The sequence below is a fragment of the Meleagris gallopavo genome, chromosome 2 (genome assembly GCF_905368555.1).
Source record: "Meleagris gallopavo chromosome 2, MGAL_WU_HG_1.1, whole genome shotgun sequence".
Taxonomy (NCBI): Eukaryota; Metazoa; Chordata; class Aves; order Galliformes; family Phasianidae; genus Meleagris; species Meleagris gallopavo.
In genome coordinates this window covers 37881876-37907118 of record NC_139405.1, presented here as the reverse complement: position 1 = coordinate 37907118, position 25243 = coordinate 37881876, and the positions used below count along the sequence as shown (strand labels likewise).

Sequence of the window (25243 nt, the reverse complement as noted above, 5' to 3'; positions counted from 1 at the left end):
TACTGAGCGCTTCCACTGCTTGCTTTTACGCTCGAGGTTAGGCTGCGTATAAAACCTGTGCTTGAGAGACGGGCCGGTTCCAGCCATACCGCTTCTCTCACGCTCCCAGCGGGCGGGGAGAGAGATCGCCGCTACTGCCGGGCCGAAGGCTCCCCGCGAGGCGCGACCGGCCGGCAGGGGGCGCGCGGCGTGGCCGTCACCCGGCGATTGACGGCACGCGCGGGGCTCCCCCTGGCGGTGGCCGGCAGCAGCGCGCGGGCGGGGGGCGCGGGGCGGCGGCGGGGGCCGGGCAGGGCGCGCTCCGCAGGCGGCAGCGCCTCGCAGCCGGGAGCGGCGGCCCGCCCCTCTCCTGCCCGCCTCTCCTCGCCGGGCAGTGCCGGCTCGGGGACCCTCTGCGGTGGCCGCAGCCTCTTCGCCCGTTCCGTGCCTCCTTCTCGCCCGGTACCTGCCGGTGAGCACCGCCGGCTCGCCCCGCCGTGAAGTCTGGGCGCCCCGCAGCCCTCGCTGCTGCTCCCCATGGGGATCCGGGAGTTCCCCAACGGCTCCGCGCGGGGCAAAGCAGCCACCCTGTGAGTACGGCCGCGGGGCGGGCGGGAGGGACCGGGACAGCTATCCCCCCCATCCCACCCCAGCCCATCTCGCGGCACCAGCGGGAAAAGTTGTCGGAGCCGTGGGGCCGCCGCCCTTCGGACCACGCGCGGCGGCCCCTGACGGCCCTCTCCCGTCCCCCAGCGGCATGCGGCGCTCCCCCGATGTCAGCCCGCGGCGGCTGTCCGACATCAGCCCGCAGCTGCGGCAGCTCAAGTACCTGGTGGTGGACGAAGCCATCAAAGAGGACTTGAAGTGGTCCCGCTCCGTGGAGGATCTCACCAGCGCTTCCGTGGGGCTCACCTCCATCGAGGAGAGGATCCTCCGCATCACCGGCTATTACGGCTACCAGCCTTGGGCCGCCAGCTACAAACGTGAGTCCCGGCGCGGGGCTGCCGGGGGTGAGGGGGGAGGCTGAGTTTGCGCCCGCAGCCCTCGGGCAGGGACTGGGGTGCGGGAGTGCCCGCAGCCACGAGTTACGCTGGTGAGACCGAGGGACGGGGTGCTGGTGGCAGCGCTGCGGGAGCGCCTGGGGAGTTGATCTCTGTGTTTGTGGCAGCCCCTCCGCCTTCATCCGCACGCTGTTTTCCAAAGTGATGTTTTAGGAGACTGTCAGATTTTTCACAGCGTTTCATCTCGTTTTTTATGCCTTTCTTGCGTCTGTGGAACTGTTTCTTCTGTATTTCTACACTTGAGCAAGAAACTTACTACGATATCAGCGAGGAGAAGCCCAGCTGTGTTCCCCATAGGCATGACTTAGAAAGGCAGTGAGACCTCGGGGGGCTGTGATACTGCAGCTAGTGCTTTCGCATGTAACGCTCCCTATCTCTTGCCTGTCTTTTATCTCCACGGGGATAAGTGCATGACTTCAGGAGCTCTAAAAATAAGTTACCCATTAACTGAAGTCATAAAAGTATCTTTGGTTGTTTTAACGTTGTCTGTCGCAGAGTTTTTGTTGTTGAAATGATCGGGCTCTAACAGAAGTGGTCGCTCTGCTGGGTATGTGGGCTCTGACCAAGTGATTGCTTTCACGTTGTGCTTTCCTAAGTATGAAGTGTAAACATTCTGAAATGTTTGCTCATGGATGATCTCCTTGCAAGTGTGCTTCATAATGAAAGTGATGCAAGAAAGCGTGGTACACAGTATTTGCTCCATTTTTTCACTGAGGAGGAGCTACTTTTGATTGTAAATAGGGCTTTACTGATGAAAATTCTTCTGTAAGAGCCTTTTTTTTTTTTCCCTTCATTATTTTTCAACACAAATATCTGATATTTGCTACTTTACTCACAGGGAGTATGAAATTTCTGTAAGAACGGTTCCATTGCGTGGGTGGGGACCATTCCTGAGAGTGAAGCTTTTCAGGATCAGATGGTGTGTTGGTGCCAGATTCAGTTGGATGTTGGTGCCTGGATCTGACACAGTGCCTAATAGTCCAGCTGAAGTCGCACTGAGCCACTGTGGCAGATCCTTCTGAAATAATAAAGGTCATGCGAACTCCTCAATTACAACTTTGTGTTGAAATGTATAACTGTGTCTGAAGAAGTTAATTGCAAGTCTAAGCTTGCTAGTCTCGTTGCATTTTCTCTTGTAGCTCATTCTGAATAACAAAAATGCATACTGGAGTTGCAATGGAACATAAATACCGAAATTGTCTGAGTTTCTTAAGTTTGTGCCTAACAATGATAGGTGATAGGAAGTCATTGTCAATTTGAGTTGATAGAGATGTAGAAAAAAAAAAAAAAACACCTCAAAAAAAAAACACACCCAAAAAAGAAGTTCCATCTCTCTATCTGATATAAAGTGGCATGGCTGAAGCAGAGCTATGTTGATGTGTATCAGCTGAAGAGCTGACTGAATGCACGTAAATAGGGTAAATCCTCTAAAGTGGGAAAATAACTTTGGAACAGCTACTTTGAAACCTCTTTAAATAGCCCATTGATTGGAGTTTAGGCAGTTAGGCTTTGGATACGGATTTTCCTTGTGACTCTCAATTTAAGTGGTTTGATTGGCCCAAGAACTGCAATCAAACAACTTTTTATTAAGCTCAAATTATTCCCTTGTGCTTTTTGTCATCTTATTGTGTGTGCTTGTAGACATTTGTGTTGTTGGCACTCCGTAAATAATGAGTGTAATTAATGAATTGCATGAATAATGAATCTGCATTCTAGAAAACAAGTCAGTAATCTTGTCTGATGTGATCAAATTTTATCTGCATATTTCTATGATGGTCTGATTGTAATTAAATCATCTGCAGGGCTAGATCTCTCTCTCTATTTTTTTTTTTTTCTTCCACACAAGGCAGTATTCCTCATATACATCATTTAGACTGTTTATATGTATTTAAAATTGAGACATCCAGGAAGCTCTGTTAGTTTTTAATGAAACTCCATGAAGGTAACCATGAAAGGTAATCAGTGAGAGTGTTGCCACGATCCCCGAATTGTCATGGAGACTACTTCTGTTGGGGTAAAGGACTGACCTTTTAAAAGAGATTGGGATATCTCAAGGTTACAGACCAGTGCCTGTGTTTCATATACTCATAAATAAGATGGAAAGAGGGGAGGAAGAAGTGAAAATTTGCCAAAATCATAAATTATAGATTGGATAGAAAAGGAAAGGACTCTGCATTGCTCTAGGAGGACTGACTGAGTCAGGTGAATAGCCAGATGCTAACAAATGACACTCAGTATCACAAATAGAAGATTCCTGTTCCCTGAAACTGCTAAAAAGACCAGTGCAGCCTATGAAGTTTCACATCACTTCATGAGCTTGTAAGAGGGAATAGGCTGGGACTGTACGCAGCTCAGTGAAGACCTCTGCTGTTTGTCTGTACTTGCAAACTGGATTTTAGGAACTGGAATAATGTAATGTGCTTTTGTGTTATTATGATGCCTTCCGAGAATTTAGTGATACAGCCTGGTGAAATATTGTGCAATATTGGTTATTTAAAAAAAAAAAATAAATTAAAGAAGGCTCTAAGATGAGTAAGGGAAAGAATGCAGACAGTCTATAAAGAGTCTTGAGAGTTTTGGCTGTTCATCTTAAAGAGGTAAGAACAGCAGTGTGTAAGGTACTGGTGCATGTTGCTCAGGCATATAGAGAGTTTTATTTCTTACTGTGTCGTAAGAGAAAAACAGATGGGCACTAACGCTGAAAAGCCATCAGTTAATAATAGGAAAAATAGGAAAAAGAAACATATCTTCTGTTTTTGAGATAACAAATTCAAGGGATTGTTGATCTCGCCACCGCTATAAATTACAATAGTTTGAGAAAATATTGGAGAGAATATTAAGCTTCATTGTTCAGAATAAAAATTAGTGGGAGAGGTGGACCATATTTCTCCTGAGGGTCTCTTGCACTTTTCTTCATAGCCTCTGCCCATCTTCAGGAAGAGGACAGGAGTGTGGCACAATCCAATCTAGCAGCTCTTTCTTTTCTGAAACTCTTGCTACTGAGTTTCAGTGTAAGTAAACATGGGAATAACTGCTCTTGAGTCTAAATCAAATATTCGTACTTTTTTCCACGGGGATAGTTTGCAGCATCTGACTTAAATTCTCGAATGCAACGGCAAGGGGGGAGAAATATGCAAGATGCTGTAGAATCATAGTCTGATACAGGTATGTCAATGATAGTACTCAGCATTTATGCAATCATTGATATCAGTGAGAAGTATGTTAATTGACTTCTTTTTTTAATTAGCACATAGAGATCAAATAATTTCATTTAAAGAAAAAAAAAAAAGACAGAATTTGTAGATCCCAGTAACAGCCTATTTGTTGTTTGTAGATCAAACCGTTGTTAGGGCTGTATCATCAGTGCTGCTCTCTTTCATGGAGGTGAAATAAATTACCATGGTTTCTCTTTCTAAAAGCCTGTGAGTTATGTTTGACAGAAAAGACAAGGTGAACAACCATATTTTAAGTTTCCATTTGATACCACAGTGGGAATTAGGCTTCTAAGTGCTTTTTAGAAGTATATTACCGAAGAACTTTTCTGCACTTGAAACATACGGCTGTCACCGAACTGTTGAACTGTCTTGCTGATCTGTATGGAAGACTTTCTATTACTGTAGCAGTTGATGGGAAGCTTGTTTCCACCTGAAACACACGCAGCTAGCACCGCTGTCATGTCATTTTTTACATTGGCTAGGACTGTTCTGTACTTATTTAATATCACAGTCTGTCATTATGTGATTAGTATTTTAAATGATCATCTACACACATCTACTCCTTGTTTAAGATTAGGGTCTGTATTCTAAAGGAGGGACTGTATCATTAGGATGTGTTCTTAAATACAGACTTGTTACAGGCAAATCAGGGTTATAGTTGTCCCTCTCGCCTTTCAGATGCCTGCTCTCTTAGCATCTTTTAGCATCTCTTAGCATCACACTTCTATTCAGTTCCATACTTTGTGTGGTTACGGGTGCTACCTTCAGAAAGAATACTAGGAAAATAGCGTGTACTTCTAATTCCCCTCAGTGCTATCTAGTAGGAGTTGACTTCAGTATATAGTTGATGGCTTGTGAACATTTCTGAGACTTTGGCCTGGTATGTAATTCCAGGTTGTTGCAGTGACTTCTTTTAAGCGGCCTGCTGTTCTTCCAGTGGAATGGAAAGATTGTGTCCACCAATTTTGAATACTTCCTGCTCTACTCCTCCCTGCTAGCTAAAGAGTGGTTCTTTATTTTCCGTGTTTCTCTACTGCTGCTTCAACAACACAATAAGCTGTGTGGTTTTAATGCCCAGATTATCAGCCTACTATTCGTACAGCATGTAGCACAGAAGGTCTTGACCTGGAGATGGAATTAAATGCTATTACCAGTGTAATATAAACAACATTTTGGAACACATTAGCTTACAAATCTTCAGAATGTTTCTCAGAAAGCATGAATGTCTGACTATGAAAATGTCACAATTACTGAACTTAGATATCCATTCAAGGGAGTATTGGTTTGAACTAAGTAATAGTATGAGATTTTAGCTGTACAAATAGAAGTTATACAGCTGAAGATCAGTGTTTACAGCTGATTCTCCTTATGGTCTGCTTTTCATGTGAAATTCATGCTGAATGCTGTAATTTTCACAGCTGTTAAAAGCAAATCCAATGGGGTTATGAATCAAGATAAAAATACTAATGTGTGAAACTTGTCCACATACTGTTTTTGTAGTATTTACAGCTGAGTGAGAACTTACCTTGTTTTTGAGCTGGCATACAGGAATCTCCAGAAGTTCAAAGACAGAAACGGAGGAGCAGTTCTCTCCAGGGAAAGGCATCTTCAGGCCAACTGTGAGCAAGTAAATTAAAACTGATACTTGTTTTCCACTACATAAATATGAAGGTCATGCTTATAACTGATGCAGTACTTTGATGATACCCTGCATGTTGCTGTTCCTAAGCTCAAGTGATTACATGAGAATCGTGGTTTTCAGGTGAGAACATGGACTAACCTCTAGATATTTTAGAAAGACTTGGATATATGCCCTGGTGTCAATTTATAGGTCAAAATCCCCCAGGAGTTTAAAAGAGAAGTAAAAATATGTGCCTTACCTCATTGTTTTAAGCCAGATTTATGGTTTTTAAGGCTTAATTTATTTTTTCTTTTTGATGCTCTTTGGCAATACTAACATAACTAATTTTTCCATTAGCAGAAAAAGCTAAACAAAGCCTGGTCGCTCTTACAGGCAAAATAAAAGAATAGTAATTGATTGCATTGCAACTTGGAAAGTATTATGGCATAGTTAATTCAACTGTCACTCTAGTTGTCTGTTGCAAGCTAAATCTATGTGTGATTTTACATAAACCAGAACTGTTACTGGCTTACATTCACGTGACAGCTCACGCAAAAGCTCCTGGAGCCATTTCTCCACATGTATGGCATTCATTGTAGTTGAGAATAACTGTTCTCAAAAATATTCTATCAAAATACTCCAGAGACCTGATCCTAAGTTTGCAATGGATGTCCCAAAATGCTAAGGGAGACTTTTCTTTCTTTTATGTTTTATTTTTCTATTGGTAAGAGAGCCCCTTGGCTCCTACGGACTTTAACTCTCCAGTGTCTTTGCAGTTGAAAATGAGAGTGGAAGACCAAAATCTGGCCTAGGGCAGATAGGGCAAAGGAGTACAGGGGATTAAGGCTGAGCAGCCACAGAGATACTGCACAGATATTTAGGCAGAGATCAAACAGCCTGTTCTAAGTTTCTTCTTTGAGACGATTCCGATGGAGAAAAGACCAGGTTCCCTGACTTTTTCAGGTGGTAAGGAAAATATCTTTGGGCCAATATTAAGCAGAAAGCTGCTTCCTCTTATAATTTGGGCTTAATTAATCGTGGATTTCAAGTTTTAAACTTTCTGTGGGCTAATCAAGCAAATTGTAATTTAGTCTAATTTACTAAACATTTTGAATCATTTAGTAAATGTTTGGAAAACTGCAAATGTTTAGTGAATGTGTTTACTAAACACATTGTAGTTTAGTAAACAAATACTACAATTAAGTGGTGTTATTACCACCACTTTTAGCTAGGCAGTAAGTAAAGTTGTTTTTTTTTTTAATATTGAGTTTTTACAGTGAAGGAACTAACAATTGCAACCTACAAAATGCATACTTTTTTGTTTGTTGATTATTTAAACAAATTAATTGGTTGCTTTCTACATTTTTTTCTTCCATGCAGCTCTAATTACATGCCATGTGTAGCATGCTACTTCTGCATAAAAGTTCATGGAACAGTAATTAGGGAGCTCTTGGCTTTCAGCATTAGCTTTATATCCCTTAGCAAAAATGTTATCACTGAATGTTGTTGTTTTTCTCAGTGGAATATACCACTGAAGTCTCTATTGTGAAAATCTACTAGGACTACTTGTGTTAATGAAGCTGAGGCTCACCTTAGCAAGTCTGAAGAAGTGTTAACTGGCATTTTAGACTCCTTTTGCTGGTGAATTGTGTGAATGTATATATAGATGTGTATGTTTATATTTTAAGTAGAAATGTGAATATGTTGAGTAATTAATGTCTTGAATCCATACTAATGGATTATTAGTAGAAAGGCAGCCTATTGATACAGAATAATGAGGGAGTAAACTAGTTTGCTTGAAAGGTATTTGGGAACTATTAAGGGTTAAACAAATGTTTATTTTTGAAGCAATTTTGCATCAAGTTTTTGAAGCTGTATTTGTCTTTATTGAGGAATCTTTCCTGTGTCAAGGACATTTCTACAATAAATCTGGAGTGTACCTTGTGATATGTGTAGCAGCGTTGCAATCTGGCTGCAGAGTTTGTGCTGAAATATTGTAATATCAGATATTGTTGTGTAATGGGAATATTACTGAAAGACAAAAACACAAGGAAAGGACTACTGGTTCCAGATGTATATCTTCTTGAAATTGCTTAGTGCATTGCCATTGAAGCCCATTAGCCTCAACAGTAATTTCACCAGATTCTAGTTGTTCTGATCTAATCTGTCTTTAATATGAGGTGTTTTTACTTCATATTCCTGAAGTAAATCACAAGCTACTATTATCTACTGCCAATTAATGGAAGTCAAATAGGTCTCAGGATGAAAAGAGGGAGGGACAAGTTATATAAAGGCAACTTTGTCCCTCCTGCATAGAGCTCTCCACTAAAGGATCTGAGGGTGTAGTTCTGGCCCTCTCTTTGGAAGTAGAAGCTGTAGGCTTTCTACTATTGCCAGTGAATGATTACAACTCTGAGAACAGTAAATGAGCTCTTTGGTGTGGAGAAAGATCCTATGAAGGCTAACCATTCCATGGGTGGGAACCACGATCTGCAGATAAATTTCTATCTTATTGTAGAACCTGGTTGTGGGGATGATGTTCCCTGAATTCATTTTCTTTAAACTTTGGATGCTGCACTTGGCCATCTCCCCTTATGAAAAAAAAAAAGTTCACTTAAGTGATTTCAGACTCTTCAGTTTTCTCCTGGCCTTGAGGATCATAGGGTTGATTTCTGTACCAAATCTCTCTTATTTTTCATCCAGTTGTATTTTTTTCCTATTACTATTTTTGCTCAATGTAAGAATCAGGCTTTTTCTGATAATGCCTATTTCAGTAGTTTAGGGATTTAGGTTGCTTAACATTTGGAAAAATAAGGATGACATCACATAGCCAACAGGAAATATTAGCTCAGTAAGACCATCATACAAGGCAAGATAATTTGATTCTTTGAGCTCCTCCAGAACCAGGGCATGTAACTCACTGCAAGTGAAAAAGTTGCATTCTTCCTAATAAGGCCTTGGTCTTGCAATTAACCATTCTCATTGCTGTAATTGGTTCTTGTGCAATAGTTTGTGAAAACAGGCCTTAACGTCTAAACGGAGCAACCTTGTTTTCCATTTTGAAAAGTGTTGCAAAATCCTCACAATCCTACTACCATATAAATAATAGCTAGTAGAGGTAATTCAATAGTAGTATTCCAAAGAGTTTTATCTTTTCTTTCTCTGCTTTGACACTGGAAATAGCTCTGATTTGGTGCTTTTCCTCAGCATCTCCTACACAACTGCTAAAGGTATCAAAGCAGTGTGGAAGCTGAACTTGTCTGCTTTCTGTCTATGCTGGAGCACATCTATACATTTTACTTTTAAGCTGGCTGGCAGCAATGCTGTTGTGAGCCCCAGCATACTGTGATGTGGCTTTGCCAGATCCATGTAGTTGTATGAATGGATCGTGGGCTCGTGCTCAGGTGCTAAGTGGATTAAGAGCCTACCTATCCCTTCTGAGATCTTGAGCTTACAAGATGCTGTCTTCATGGTCATGTCCTGAATCCTTATATTCAGTAGGATTAGCTGCTTACAGACTTCTACTCTAGCTGAAGTAGTTTCAGAATTCAAATCACTCATCCACTACTTGCACCGTTACTTGCCAGGAAATAAAGATTCATCATGGCTTTATGACTTCGTTGATTCTTCTGCTCACTTCATGCAAGTCTTTTGAAAACTTTGAGGCTGATTTGTTGGAATATACAACCCTTAATACCTGTACTTTTTAGGGCAAACTAACATGGTAATATAGTCTTTCTGGTAATTGTCTTGAATGTATCTAGACAATAGTTACCACTTATGGTTTCAGGTAGCATATTCCATGGAACAGTAATTAATGACAACAGATGTGTTTTTCCTTGTCTTTCTGCTGAACTTGTTTTTTGTTATATAGTGTTTAACAATATCCTGCTATCCTAGTGACTACTCAGTTGAGGATCTTTCTTCCTTTTAGAAACAGAAAGCTTATAATGTAAAGAAATACAGATGCTAGTTAAATAGGAGAAATTTCAAAGTAAAGTAGAACTAGGAAAAGGTGGACATACTGGAAAAAGAAAAGGTGGACATACTATTGAAGTCCTGCTCTAACTATATGAACATGAATTTGTGTACATAAATTAACACGGAAAAATAGAACTACTGTTGCACAGCACAAGGGACTTCAGGAGGCTATCTGACTCCTGGTCAGTTTTTCCAGCTTGCTGCATTATCCTGGGAGAATGTATGAGGAGGGCACCAATACATCTCAAATCACTGTATTCCCCTGGTTGGCTTGTAAGGCCTATAATAATCCTCTTTGAAGTGCAACATAGAATTTGATTTCCAGCTCCTGCTCATAAAATTATTTTGCTGTCATTTGAAGACCTTAATAAAAATTGTCCCAGAAAGCTAAAAATCGAGGAAGAAATTTGAAATTTTGTTACTTTTTTGAAAAACAAAACCAAAAACTTGTTCAAAGTTATTTCCTAGCTGCTTTGTTTATTTAATAAACAACTTCTGTATTTGCTTTTCTTGTGTCACGCAGAAAGGAAATATACTTTGCTGTTGTAAACTTTATACCCTAGTTACATGTTGTTCAGTATCTGTAGAAAATCCCTTACTTCTGGCAAATAGTGAAGCCAACAAGTAGAAGGCTCTGTATGTGTTCGGACTTTGTACATTGAGGAGTAGTCTTCTGTTTAATATTTCTCCAAATAGAAACAAAAATGGAATGTAAGTCATGGCAGTGTGAAGAAGTATGTTCTCAGCAGAGAAATCTAGGGACAAGAAACAAATACAAATCACAAGCATTGTATTGGGATCAATATTTGGGACCTTCTCTTTTGGTTAACTGTATATTAGAAATTGAATTTCACTGGAAATAATTTTGGAAACAGTATTAGGCATCCTGTATTTATTCCTAGAAAGCTCAGAAGATGAAAATATTTTTGCATGGCATCTTTATAGGAATCTTTTCTAGCAATATTACTTTAAAATGACATATAGCAGATGATGTTTTCTTTCTGCATGTCAAATTGTTCAACATCCTACACTTCTCTAGAAGTGCATTATCTCTTGTCTACATAATAAAAATACGTTAGAAGTGGGAATGATATCAGAATCTCTAGAGTGTAAACCTAGACTTTCTTATGACTCCCCAGGAACCTTTTACTTCTTGATGAAATTACTGCACAAAGGAAACTGGGAAAAGCATCTCTACTGGAACACTTCTTGCTCAAAGTAACGTATTATTCAGCTCTGTGCTCACAAATATGAGAAAATTAGAAAAACTGTATGAGATTAATCCCTGCCAAGTCCATGATACTTCTTGCATTAACCTTATTCAAGTCAAGCTCATCAGGTTTAAGTCTTTGAGTTTGCTTTTTAAGCTGGCTTTCTGCTTTATGTGCTGATCATCTGTTCCTAAGGCAACTGCATCGTATTACACCTACCCATACATGGTCTTTATTGAATGTTCCTGAGAAGCTCTGTTTAAATTATAGAATAATGATTTCTTTTAATAGATGTGCAATTTTAATTTTCTTTCATCTCAAAGTTGGTATTTAATTAGCACTTAATAGCTTGTCCCAACATAGGTAGAAAGCATCTACAGCAATTAAGAAGAGACTATTCTTTTTTATTATTATTATTGTCTAGAAAGCTGGCTACTCAGTGCCGTGTGTTGCAAGGAGGAAGAACACATCTACAGCTATTTGTAGTTGTAGGAGTTGAGGATTGAGACCTCAACAAAGCACGCAGAGGAAGCAATGGAACAGGAGGAGAACATCCTCAAACAGGGCTGTTAACAAACAGAAAATAGCTGGTTCCCTAAGCCCCACTCCTTTGTTTATCCTAAATGCTAAATCATTGTTAGTGTCTTTCCACTTCAGAGGAGGACCTATGCTAGTGTAGGGGACAGTGGATGGATTTGTGCTGGAGCCTTTTGGAACAGTAGCAGGAAGGTGTTCTTGTTTATCAGCAAGAAGAGCGGTTAGGCTTTGATAACCCTGACTCAATCAATTTAGGTGTGAGAGAAACACATAGAAACAGCCCTCCATGTAAATGTAGGCACAGAACAGCATGTAGTGTTTTCCTGAAGAAAGCTGAAGTGACACTGAAGTAACAATGTTGTACATTCAGATTCGGTATCTGGTTGTTGTTAAACTATCCCACTACAGAAACATGCAAGTAGCCTACAGAATGCATCGTGGTGAAACTTCCTGGTAAGCTTCAAAATCTACCAAGCAAAGCTGGACGGTTGGGTCAACTATTCATGTCTTTGTTTTATTTCCAGAGATTGAAATCACTTAGTCCTCATACTGGTACGAGTCTGAAAGAAGCCAAAATGAATTTTGCCTGACTAAAATGAGCAACTAATGGCTTGCTGAATACTGCAGCCTGAATGGAAATTAGGGTTCTGATCTCAATGTCATTGTAATAGGTCTGTGAAAACTGGGCAGTTTTTGGGCTTGGACGCTCTAAAACTTCCAGGTAATCTCAGGAATAAACTAGCTGAAGTATTTTCACAAACATAATGTGCTGTCCCAAGTTCAGCATCTCTTCTATTCTAATGCCTTTTTGCACTTTTCAAATGCAAGTGCAAAGTGGCTGAATCTGGTCCCAGCTTGCAGCTGAAATCAATCCCATTGTAACTGTTTATGTAAGCACGTACAGTAAATTTATTTTCAGCTAAGTTCATTTCCATTGTAGTTAATCTGTCAATCTAATAAATTATTTTGTTTTCTTCACTTTTTTTCTATGCAAGAGGTGATTAAAGAGTGGGTGTGTGATCCCCAAGCATAAAAAAAATGAAATCCTTACGCTAGGTGAGAAGAGTATAAGAGCCTTACCTCTTTTTGTTTTGAACCAGTTTAATCACAAATGTTGTTGCAAATCTGATTTTAAACATTTGCTTCTTTTGGAGTTTTGACAGAAACTTAGCCCAGGTTGCATGCCCAGTGTACAAGAATAAGAGATTTATACCAAGAGAGTTGTTATTAGTCAGTACCTTGGATATTAACTGCTCCATCTGAATCACTGCGCATTGAGATATAATTGGAAGATACAAAAACATCAGTTAATTGCAGAAAGGCTTCTTTCACTTCAAATGTGTATATCTCAGCACAAGGTAAAACCAGCTGCATTGTAATCTGCTTTCTGCAATAGGAGCTAATTTTACTAAAAGCAAATGAGTTGAATAGGGCTGAGCTCATTGTTGAAGCTAGACAATTTATCTGACAACAGCCAACCTTTTAATACCTGATCTTTCATGCTTTTTTGTCACTGTTTATGTATGTCTTACAGGTTAAATTACTCTGCTATCTCTTAAGTATATTTTCATTACATACCTTTTCAGAGTCAAAATTGGAGCAATTCCCAACCATTACTTACTTCAAATAATATTTCTCAGCATTGCTTTTATAAGCCTTTGAGACTAACTACTGAACAAAGTTTAAACCTTACAGTAGTTACTTTTCACCTCTCATGATTTTTAATTTAGTAATGTTACGCTAATAAAATATTAAGGACTTAATCTGATAATTAAAATAATAACTGAAAATACCTGTGGATGTAAGTACAGTCACACATCTGCTTTATATTTAAAAGATAGATCTGCTTTATATTTAAAGGATGGGTCTTCAAATTCCTTTTCTTTCTGCAGTTAAGTAACTAGCTAGTTGTATTTCCTTTGAGCTACTGAGTTCTGAGGAGATTCTGCAACTATTAATACACGAGTTTCAGGCATGAAAAAAAAGTATATATGAGTAACTTGAGCTTCATAACAGCTGTGAATAAAGTTGTGAATTTGTGTATGTAAACTTCTAGTATGCAAATTATTTGTATTGCTCCAAATAACTGATTTCTACTGACTGTTAATGAAACATTTTGTGGAAAATACCTATTTTTTACTCTTCATTACACAAAACATTGTTTTTGTTTGTCCGTGGTAATTACAGTAATCTAGAAGATTTCATCGCTGCTGTTTTATACATATTGAAAGTCAATTTCTATGTAAATAAAGCAAATATTTTTTCTGAGCATATGTAGATGATTTAATTGTGGCTCAAAATAATTCAGTTCTCAATTCATTTTGTGCATCCCAACATAATAACATAATCATTGTTTTTGTTGGGTTTTTTTTTTCATCAATCTGGTTTTGTCAGTTTTCCAGGATGTAATGTAATCCAAAGTAATTCACATGTGTAGAGAAATTAAATTTGCTAGAACAGTCCATCTATAAGGCAAAATCCTTGTGATGGGGGGGTTCTTTGCAATTTATTTAATGCAAATTAAAAACTGTATGAAGTAGTTGATGGATGTTTGAGTTATGTGAGGAAAAAATATTTGGTAACATTTCTGAGCAATTAGACATGATAGCACCAAAATTAGACCTTTGATATCCTGTTTGTTAGAAGTTCTATTTCCTTAAGTGTGAAACACTCTTCAAACCAAGTACATCATTTGATTTATTTATATTGATTCTCTGTTGATTTCAGTGGAATAAAATACTACTTAAGCAGCACAAGCTTGTAGAATCCAGCTTAAAATAACCAGTCTAAAAAAGATAGGTATACTCTGTATCCCAAATGCAATATTTGAAAAGAACTTGTAGGTACCACGTTTTTATGATCAAATTAAACTTGAGGCTCAGGTACCTTTCCCTCACTTGGAGTGTTCTTAGGAAGGCAAGACAGGAATCCACAGTACTCTCTCCCTTCCTTTGCTTAGTGATTTAGTCTGTGCATGCATAAGACCATGTGTATCCAAGTCAAAACTGTAATCCTGATGTTACAGTGCTCTGAACTTTTTCATTGTTTTGAGTATAAACACATTGATTCCAATTTGTGTGCTTGCAGTGCTAGTTTATGCTTTTGGGATTTTAACAGCATTACCTTGGTGAAAACTGTCCTTGAATAGAAACAGTTAAGTTTTCTCATAACAAGTACCCTGAGAGTACATTATGTAATGATCCACACTGACATTTTTGGGTAGTTTCTTTGCACTGGCTGATTGTTCTTACAGCCAATTTTCCCTCTCCATTTCTAATCATTTAATTCGTTTTGCTTGCCCATTAGTTTTGCACTGAATTTATTGTCTGTATCGTAGCTATAGATTTGTTCATCTAAGGCATTTTACAGAAGTCCTAATTTAGCCTTTTCTGTGGTTGCAGCACTGAATATTGCGGGTTGACAGGCAGTTATTTTGAACTGCATACAGCACTCTTTGGTGTTCATAGAAAAAATGGAAAAATGAGTAAGGAAATCTGAATGTCCTTTTTACCTTACTTCTGCTTGTCTAGGAAGGCAGAAGGAAGGCATCAGAAAATAAAACTGTGCTATTTTCCTATGACTAAACCTTAGCCTGTTCTAGATGCTGTGCTAAGAAGTCTGTAAGAACCCACAATGTATTTAAAATGGCAGAAAGTTCTCTGGCTTGGGTAGTGAGTAGAATTCAGAGGCAGGTGTTTTAATGCAGAAACGTGCATTGAAAAATGATTTCAAAATACTACAGAAGTTTCTCTGACAGACACTGTGCATAATGTTGAATGTGAGATGTATAAACTTAGTATAATTTGAAATAATGTGGTGATAACACTGAGTGGTAATGTGCCATTGAATATGAAACAGAAATATAATACAAGGTACTTTCTGAATGGAAAAAATGTCTTGCCCCAGTAACATAAATGTCTCTTCAACACAACTTAAGGGGGCTTTGTGTGCAATCACAATGAGGAATTTTGACATTTATAAATGACTTCTTATTCAGTAAGTTCTGGGATCCACAGGCTAGATGCTGGAACTAAAAAGTATAATTTCAGTGAGTTCATTTGTCAAATCCCAAGTCAGACACATTTACTCTGAGCTGGTACTCCTGTAAATCTAGACCTTATAACACTAAGATATAACCCATTATCACTTGCAGCACTTACTGCAGTGATATTACTTGTGGAAAAGTTATGTTTCTATCTGCTACTTGGTAATTTCCATGATTGATACAAATGTTTTGGCAGTTGATGTCTCACTGGTTTGGATGTAGCCTTAAAATAATCCGATAGCTTAACTGAATGCTGTGAGATAAAGGTACTTATAATTCATGATAAATTATAGGGGATCATTTTCTTTGGCCATCCAACATACAGTGGAGATTATTGTTGAGTTTCTCATTGATTCACTTCAGAATGAATGAAAAGGTAGAATGGGATTAGATAATGATAGCAAGTTGGTCATGAAATGATGTTTTGCTAATTAGTATTTGCTTTGCAACTAAACTGAGAAACGAAGAATAACAGAACATGGTATCATCCTACTTGCATCTTCTAACAGCAAACAAACCTGTCTGAAGTAAGAGCAAGAGAAATTCATCCAGTTAAAAGAGCTTAACCTAAAGTATTCCCATATCTTGAAAATGAAGAAAGTGTCTGTACTGATACCTAGGCATCTCATGTCATTTTGACAAATGCTTAATGAACTTTGCCTTACAGAATTGATCTTAACCAGCAACACAGTGCTGTAGAGCTATGAAAAAGAAATGTTCATACAAAGCTTGTGGCAAACACCTTTGGCAACAGCCCAAACTCACATGTTATACCTAAATCTTTATGCACACATACTCTAATCATAAGGAGCACCTCTTCAATATTTCTCTTCAGCACTTTTTAGAAAAGTACTATAACCTGCCAATAGAGAGAGGCTTTGAACATTGCTGCTGGTTTGTCCAGGAATAAGGTATATTCTTTTATTTTTGCCATTTATCAGCCCACCTCTGTTCAATCTGCCATTTTTTGTACTCTTTTTTTTGTGTTTTGCTTGTTTGCTATCAAGGGAAAGTACTTCAAGTATCAGTGCTCTTACGTATGTAATACTGATGATTCCAGTTTAGCTGAATTCTGATAATGTGCCTACAGATCTTGCTGCTGAAGGTCAGTGTAGTTCTGATGTGGCTCAGGGAGGCTGTGCCTGCAGAACAGTCCAATGACAGCTCTTATGACATGTCTGGGAAGGGAGGACTGTGGTTTCATATTAACGAGCAACGCATTGTGGATTCTCCAGGTTTTTCTGGAAAAGAAACATCTGTATTAGTTGCATAAATGTTTCTTGTTTCTTTACAGAAAAAAAGTACTTGAGAGAACTTTCCTGTTTATAACATCTATAAATAGGTGATTGTTTGGGTTTGCTGTAGAAGGCTATTTGGTAGAGACTAGCAGTACAGTACTGATGTCTTTGTGTCCTGTGGGATGGCTTGGACCTTTATGTTATAACTTGGGGGAGATCTGATGGTCACATTGTGTTGGGGTGACCTCAAACCAGTGTGAAACCTGGGTCTGTCACCCGTGTATGGCTTGGCAGTCTGTCTTTTACAGAGTTCTTGATTTTACTTCTATAATTCTAAAGTGACTAATGCATTCCTCTGTTAATTAACAAGCAGTATTTAACAATGCATTCTTTCCCAGGCTGGAAGTGAAAAGTGCAAGAAAATGAATCAATGCCTTGTGCAGTCAGGCTCTGAGATGTGAAGTGGGTAGTGAAGAGATATACAAGAATCTCATTTTTTATGAGTAAGCTAAACCACATCTGTATTTGCTGTGAGTGTTAAGTTCAAGAGGAAGGGGACTAAATTCAGCACAATGACTTTTCCTTTGCTCCTAGCTTTTCTTGGCAGGGTTTTTTCTTAACACCTGGTCAGCTGGCCTGCAAACAGGTATGTTCAGGGAATAGAGGCAGCTCAACATGAGAAATAAACAGCTTGAATCACAGCCTCTTTAATCTCTGCCCGTTCCTGATGTCTCCCTTCTGTGATTATTTTTTTTTTTTCCCCCTGTGGCTTAGTTCCTACATGCATTGCAAAGGTAAGAGAGCATGCTGGGAATTAACTTCCAGGAGGATTTCTTTCCTTGGAATTCATGCTTCTACAAATGATAGCATCTAGAAGGAAGATGTCTCTTGTTTTTGTATCAGACTTAACTAAATATTGTATGATATGGTTGAAACATATTTCTTATTGCATGTTCTGTGAATTTAGTCTTTTTACGGATATGCATGCTGAGGCAATCTAAAAGCTGTGCAGTAACAAAGTGGTGCTTCAATTCAGAAGTGTGCTGAGATGATATCTGAAAGTGGGAGGTTGCAGCAGTCTGAATAAAATGAACAGACTTGTTCAGTTAGCAACACTGCATTGCATTTTCTTCCTTCTACAACAGAGGAGATTTTCAAAAGCCTAAAGTGGTCCTGACATCCCCTTTTTTTTTGTTTGCTATTGTTTTAGCAGACTGTATGCTATGCATCTTGCCTGTGCCCTTGAAAGTTTATTGAATCATGTCACTTTCTTAAACAAAATTGAATTGTGCCTTGACTCCAACTTCAGAACTGTGGGTTTTTGCCTTAAGAAACTGTGTCAGTGATGGGCGTGGTGAAAAGCAATAAATTTGCTCTTCTTTATTTAAACTTAAAAAACCATAACTTTCGTTATTTAATGTCATATCGTAGAATGGCCTGGGTTGAAAAGGATCACAATGACCATCAAGTTTCAAACCCCCTGCTATGTGCAGGGTCACCAACCACCCACACCAGGCTGCCCAGAGCCACATCCAGCCTAGCCTTGAATGCCTCCAGGGATGGGGTATCCACAGCCTCTTTGGGCAACCTGTTCCAGTGCATCACCACCCTCTGTGTGAACAACTTCCTCCTAATATCTAACCTAAACCTCCCCTGTCTCATTCCTCCTTGTCCTATCACTATCCACCCTCGTAAACAGCCATTCCCCCTCCTGTTTATACACTCCCGTCAAGAACTGGAAGGCCACAATGAGGTCTCCCCGGTGCCTTCTCTTCTCCAAGCTAAACAAGCCCAGTTCCCTCAACCTTTCCTCACAGGAGAGGTGCTCCAGCCCCCTGATCATCGTAGTGGCCCTCCTCTGGACCCGCTCCAAGAGCTCCACATCCTTCCTGTGCTGGGGACCCCAGGCCTGGACACAGTACTGCAAATGGAGCCTCACGAGAGCTGAGTAGAGGGGGACAATCACCTCCCTCTCTGCTGGCCACCCTTTTTTTAATGCAGCCCAGAACACAGTTGGCCTTCTGGGTCGCAAGCGCACACTGCCGACTCATGTCCAGCTTCTCGTCACCAGGACCGCCAGGTCCTTCTCTGCAGGGCTGATTTCAAGGAGATCTTCACCCAGTCTGTATAAACACCTGGGATAAATGTATTATGAAAGAATCCCTTTAAGTAAATAATAAGCAAATACATTATAATCTATTCAGATAATTACAAGTGACTTTCTAAAACATGATAGTTCAGCAGCATTGTTTGTTGCTGAAGATTTGAGAAGTGTCAATCAGGAAAGAGTCCTTAGTTGTCCTTAGCAGTCTATCTGGGAGTGCTTTTTTTTTTTTTTTTTTTTTTTTTAAATATCTGAGCCCACTTTGGGTGTTTGTAGTCTTTTCTAGATGAATAGAAAAAATGTCACTTGATTCAATAAATCAAATACTAAGTTCAGTAGCAGATGATAATGTGTTTTTGTTGTTGTTGCTTTGCTTTAAATTTCTTTTCAGTTTATCAATGAAGATGCCGCCCATGTTCTATTTTGGTTGTTTGTTTTCCAAGAATATACTTACTCTAGATCCTCAAATGAGGCAGTGTCTGTACACAGACTACTAATTATTCTGTTCATTACGATAATTTAATTTCTATGTAAAGTGAACTGTTTTAAAATTCAATATATGCTTATAATTTAACTTTTTACCCTGAAGAACATTTAGGGAATTTCTATTAAATGTAACAATGAGATTTTTATGCTAGTTTTGCAACTTCTGCATCAAATTCCTATTTTCATCCAACAGCATCATGATGAAACCATAACATAAAAGATTAATCATCATAAATGTCAAGCAGCAATTCTATTACTAATTAAGAATCTGAGTAATTTACGTCATTATTTAAATGACTATATGTATTTATAACTTGTTAAAGACATGGCAAATGTAGTGTAAAGGACATCTTAGGTTGTGGTTTTTTTTTTTTAAAGAGGTATTTTAAAATAAACTTATCAGAAGTATACTACAGCTTTAATCTGAAAAGACACAAATTAAAATAAGATAAGGTGAGAAACATGAAACAATATTAGAAGCCTACAATACTGATCATTAATCTGGTCTTTCCTATAAGTAAAGAATTATTTATTCCATGCTCAATTAAATGGTCAAGAGAGCAACTTTCAAACATTTGTTAAAAGTTTGTTTGGATTTTTAGTTTTTCTTTTCTCCACCTTTGTCATATAATCCTGGATATATGGAGGCCAAAAACTAACAGAACGTGTTGAAAAAGGAACCAAGATGTTTACGGAGAATGGATCTGCTGCTAGTGTTGGTCTAGATGCAGTCTCTGATTTGAGTCCATACATATCTGCTTGCTGAAATGTTTGAAGGGAGTGGGTGCTCTGTGATTGTTCACCCAGTTTCCCATACTTTTCAATGGGCATCTGCTACTGGGCTCTGATCATACTGCTCACACCTTTGTCCCCTGTGCCTATGGAACTAAACCAGGGAATGTGCTAGCCCATTCAGTGGCGACCTTCTGATGCTGACGTGCCAATTTGTGTCTGGGTGGGAGAGAATGAGGAAATGGCATGGGCGTCACAGGCCCAGGTACAGATGTTTCTCAGCTCAGAAGATGCCTGGACCTCATGCCAGGTGTGAGGAGAAGAATGGGTGATGTCCAGACAGAATTGTAGAAGTGAGGTAGAAGTTGGTAGGGCTAAATATGAGAATGGTTGAGGAGGTTTTGCTGATCAGGAGGGTCTGGACATAGAAGAGGGCAGCCCTTCTCTGTTGGAATGAGCCAACAGTGGGCACTGCTGCACTCAGGCTGCATGTCAGTCTTTGGCCTCACCCACTGGTGGCAGTTTGTAAACCAGCATCACTTGAACCATAGTCACTGCCTCCTGTTTTAAATTGGAGTTCTTCAATCACTTTAATGAGAAAAGGAAAATGGCTCTATGATCCTTGTGTGTGATCATGTCTTTTGTTTTCCGTGGATGAAAATGACCAGATTGGAGAGTTAACAGTGCAATCCAAAGAGGAACAGGTCATACTTATATACCTTCCAAGTTTCAAAATCTCTCACTCTCAAATAGAAATTGGATTAGGGTATCTTTTTATTTTCTGGTTGTTTTTTTCTTTGCTTTTTGTCTGTTTGTTTTTGTTTTGTACTTTAGCTGAGGTTGGTCAGGGTGACCAGGTTGATTGCACTGGTTGGAGGACCCCTCAAGTACTGTGAAGATTAGTTCATAGCGAGAGATTATCCCATCTGTTGTAGCAAGTTTATATTAAACAGGTTTAAGCAGAAATTAAAAGTAAACAAAAAAATATAAATAACCTGACTTAATGTCTCTTTCTTTTTAATGAGAAGCTGCAGAAGTCAGAAGCAGCTGTACTTTGTTCTGTCATGATTTCATGCTCCTATTATTTTTCAGTTATCCAGCAAAACACAAGGAATGTAGAGCTATACTAATGAAAGAAGTGAGGAGAAACACCCTTCATCGTCTGTTATTTAATACCTCCTTCTAAGCATCCTTCCTTCTTTCTAAAAAAGACACCAGCATTATTTCCTTTATTTGCTTTCTGCTATATTTGTTACCCCTCTACCAGTTTCTTTTTGTTAGTACCTGAAAATGCTTCCCCTCCAGGCTCAGTTGTGCTAATGATACTTTCTTTCTTGATAAGAGGACTTCTATGGGTAAGTACAAATAGATTTCAGTGCTGATTTACAAGTTGAATTCCTTGTTTTATTCTGCCTTTCCTGGGATGTTGAGACCCTACCCATTTTGTTGGTTAAAGCAGCAACCTATGAAATGACACTTATTTGCACACTTCGCTGCAATGCTTTGTTAGCAGCGAGAAAAGTTTGGTTTGGCTAAATCAGTTTGAATAAAATTATGAAAAATGCTGGTGAAGATAACTATGTGGCTTACCTTCAGTTTTTGTGTACTGCTAAAATATAAACTGTGACATTGATTTGGTACAAGAGGAGCAATGAAATAGAACAGTGAATCCAGTTAACTGCTGTACTTGCTCATTAAATTATTTGCTTTTTATTCCCTTGGTTACTGGAATAAATTGACTGTGAATATATGTTTATCTGACATTGGTTTTGTTCTATTTCCTTTTTTTAAATATTTTTGCTTTGTTGCTGTATTTTAGATTCCTCTTAGCCCCTTCTGTTTCTCTGCCTCTGCACATTTCCTTCTTATAAAAAGCATGGATAATTTCATTTTTGTTCGTTCCAATCTGGACCTAGGATGTAAGGTTTTTTTCTAAATGAACAGGGAGACAGGAGTATCTCTAACCCTAATGGACTTTTTAGATGATCTACTGAATTACTGTTACTAATACAAAATAAATTTTCATTTAGACTTTTATCTGGAAGTTCTGTTTTTTTTCCCTCTTTCTTCTTAGACTAACTCTGGTTCTTCCTTCATGATTACCTTTAATTTTTTAAAACTTAGGATCTACTGTATTATTTTTGTCTTTTACTTGTTCTGCATCCAAAGCAGTAAGATATGCGTAGAGCCTTTTTTGGGGGGAGGTGGGGGGGTCTGAGCAGTTAGTGATGTGCCTAAATCAGTCAATTTTCAAAAATGCTCTTACTTACTTCTCTTTATCTAAATGGTTCTTAAACATCACGGCCACTCTTCTGTTGCAGCTTTCCTGCTCTTCTTCATAATCTGCAGCTGACATGATGTTGCTGTTAATCTTTGGTTTCAATACACCTGTACTATTAATGCAACCAGAAGGTCGGACCTGCTTGTCAAATGCTGGAGTCTAAATTACTTCTTTGTCATTTAGAAGTGTTGGTACCATTATTGCTTTCCCAGCAGTACTGTTCTTTATAAGTGCTTCAAGGTTTTAATGTCACTGCTTAATTTAATATTTATCAGATGCCAACCCAAAATATTGTGTAGAGCTTCTGTAATTAAGTTTTAGACCTGATAAAATCATCTACTTGCAATTAGTGTAGAGGAATTGTTTATTTTGCATAACTTTACATATTTTTGTCACAAGCATGTTAAGGGATTTGGAGGATGCGTTTCTCTGATGCATTCAGATTACATTCTTGCCAAATTGTGTTTTGCTGGAACTTACTTTGTGTTGTTATTTTAAATCTTATAACACAATCATCAATACCTGTGAAGGTGTCCTCCTAATTGAGTAACAGAAAGCAATTAATGCTATACTGGCCAAAATTTTGAAAGAACACTGTCTGCAAAAGTACTTTAGTTGTTCCCTAGGTGATATATCATCAAAAGATAAATGAATGGTATATTTTCATCAAACTGAACTTAGCATAGCATTTCTGAGTAAATGGAGAAAAGAATTATTGGAGAAAGTAGTATATTACTGGTACAGTTTCACATTTAACATTAATTCTACAGAACAGCATTGGGACAGAGGAATAATGTAAAAGCAAGTAAAATGTTTAGAAATATGGGCAAGAAAAAAAAAACCAGCTTAGTTTAAAAAAAAAATCACAGAATGGTTTACGTTGGCTTTAGGTCTAGTTCATATGCCTCTGCCACAGGCAGGGATGCTTCCCACTAGACCAGGTTGCCCAAGGAGGCTGTGGATGCTCCATCCCTGGAGGCATTCAAGGCCAGGCTGAATGTGGCTCTGGGCAGCCTGGTGTGGTGGTTGGTGACCCTGCACATAGCAGGGAGGTTGAAACTGGATGGTCCTCTTCAACCCAGGCCGTTCTATGATTTTATGATTCCTTGGTGTGTTCTATCAAACCTGAGAAAACCCAAGGATAGAAACGCATTTGTATTAGGTGACTGGAGGAAACCAGCTTGTGGGTGAAAGGTAGCAGGACTGACTACTTTTTAAAACATTATTTAGCTTGACTAAAAATAAAGGAAGAAAGGACAGAAGGACAATGAGGATGCTCTCTTCATTTAGCATTTACATCACTTGGAAGTAGTAAAGGGACAGTGATTCTGCCACTTTCCAAATATATTATCAGAATAAGTGTTGCCTGAGAGAAATGCATTCAGTAGCATATTGGATATGCTTTTCAGCCTGTGAAGTATCACACCTGCTGGAAGGAAATATTTTAGCAAATCATCTTGGAGTTGAATGTCTTTGGTCAGCTGGCAGACCCCACATCTTTTGCAAAGCAGCTGCTGAGCCCTGCACTGTGTAGGAAGTTACCCTGAAGGGGAGTTTTTGTACCACCAATGACATGTTCAAAAAATAGATTATGCACTGTTTTCAGGTGTGTAAATAAGTTGTGCCTTTCTGCAGACTCTTATAAGTTATTAAAAGACAGTGTAAGGAGTAAAAGATGAGATTTATGTCCAGGTGGCATAGTCTGACACAAAGCAAATAGATCAAGGACATTGAAGGTCTGAGTAATTCAGGGAAAGAGTGAGCCTCCCTAGACATTTGCTGCAAATAGCCAAGCTTGCTTTGTTTTCCAGGTCATTTAATTTAATGAATAATGACTTTTTACCCATAATCAAGACTGATAGCATACCTCCTCGTCCTGAGGTTGAGACCAGATGTTATACTTACTGCAATCTTGCAGAGGTTACCAATTGCTGTAGTTCACTCCCAAATAGTCAAGTTGTTTTTGTAGTAAGTGAGGCGTGTAGACACTGCAGTATGAGATGCCAGAGCCTCTGTTGTGTGAATACCCTGTTCCTCTGCTATGGAAAATATGTAAAGGAAACTGTAATAGACCTAGAAATGGCATGTGTTGTTACGAGGACCTGAAAAATGTGGTCATATACCAGAAGAAGAAACTTGTTTTCCTGTTGCTCTCCCACTCCTTTTCACCTCTGTCTGCAGCTAGGGACACAAAGACAAAAGCTTAAAGGAGTTGAATTTTGTTTGATATTTTTTGTGCTTCATATTTACCTTTTTTCGCCATTTTCAAAATGTTACAAGGGATTCCTGTGAAAGGAAGTAGAGGGGACTGAAGACATTGAAATACTTTTAGGAGACATGTCTGTGAGGTGAATCCTTGTCTCTTCTGGAAACTGGGCTTAAACATAAATTATATTATGTTTTTCCTCAAATTCTGATCCAGTTGCCTCTTAGTACGCTAGACCCTAGGAACAGTAACTGTCTCTGTCTTCTGTTTTCTCCAGAAGGACTGATGTCTGTAGCAGAGCTCATCTGTGAACACTGTCCTGTGCTTCACTGGCACCAACCACTACAGCCAATTAACCTAGGTTAATTACTCCCAACAGTTAATCTGCCTTTCGCTTGAGGTTGTTGCTTGTATTTGATGCCTAAAGAAGAGCTAATGTGCTGAACACTTATCTCAATTTACTTTTTTCCCCCCTTATACTTACAAACGTGATTTAATTAAATCAGCATTCTCTAATAACTTTATTGAAATTTTACTTCTGGGTTG

General features: G+C 38.9%; 1 protein-coding gene across 2 annotated transcripts in view; it reads left to right on the top strand.

The window, feature by feature from the left end:
- Nucleotides 1-369: 369 nt before the first annotated feature.
- The window catches only part of SLC35F3 (solute carrier family 35 member F3), a 148149-nt gene continuing 123275 nt past the window's right edge, over nt 370-25243 (top strand). Inside the window, exons 1-2 of one of the 2 annotated variants that reach the window (XM_085219717.1) lie at nt 370-569; nt 733-962. In XM_085219717.1, the coding sequence (XP_085075843.1) occupies nt 517-569; nt 733-962 (283 nt within the window). In that variant the 5' untranslated portion in view covers nt 370-516. The remainder of the gene's footprint in view (nt 570-732; nt 963-25243) is intronic. The other variant, XM_085219716.1, reaches the window with a different exon arrangement.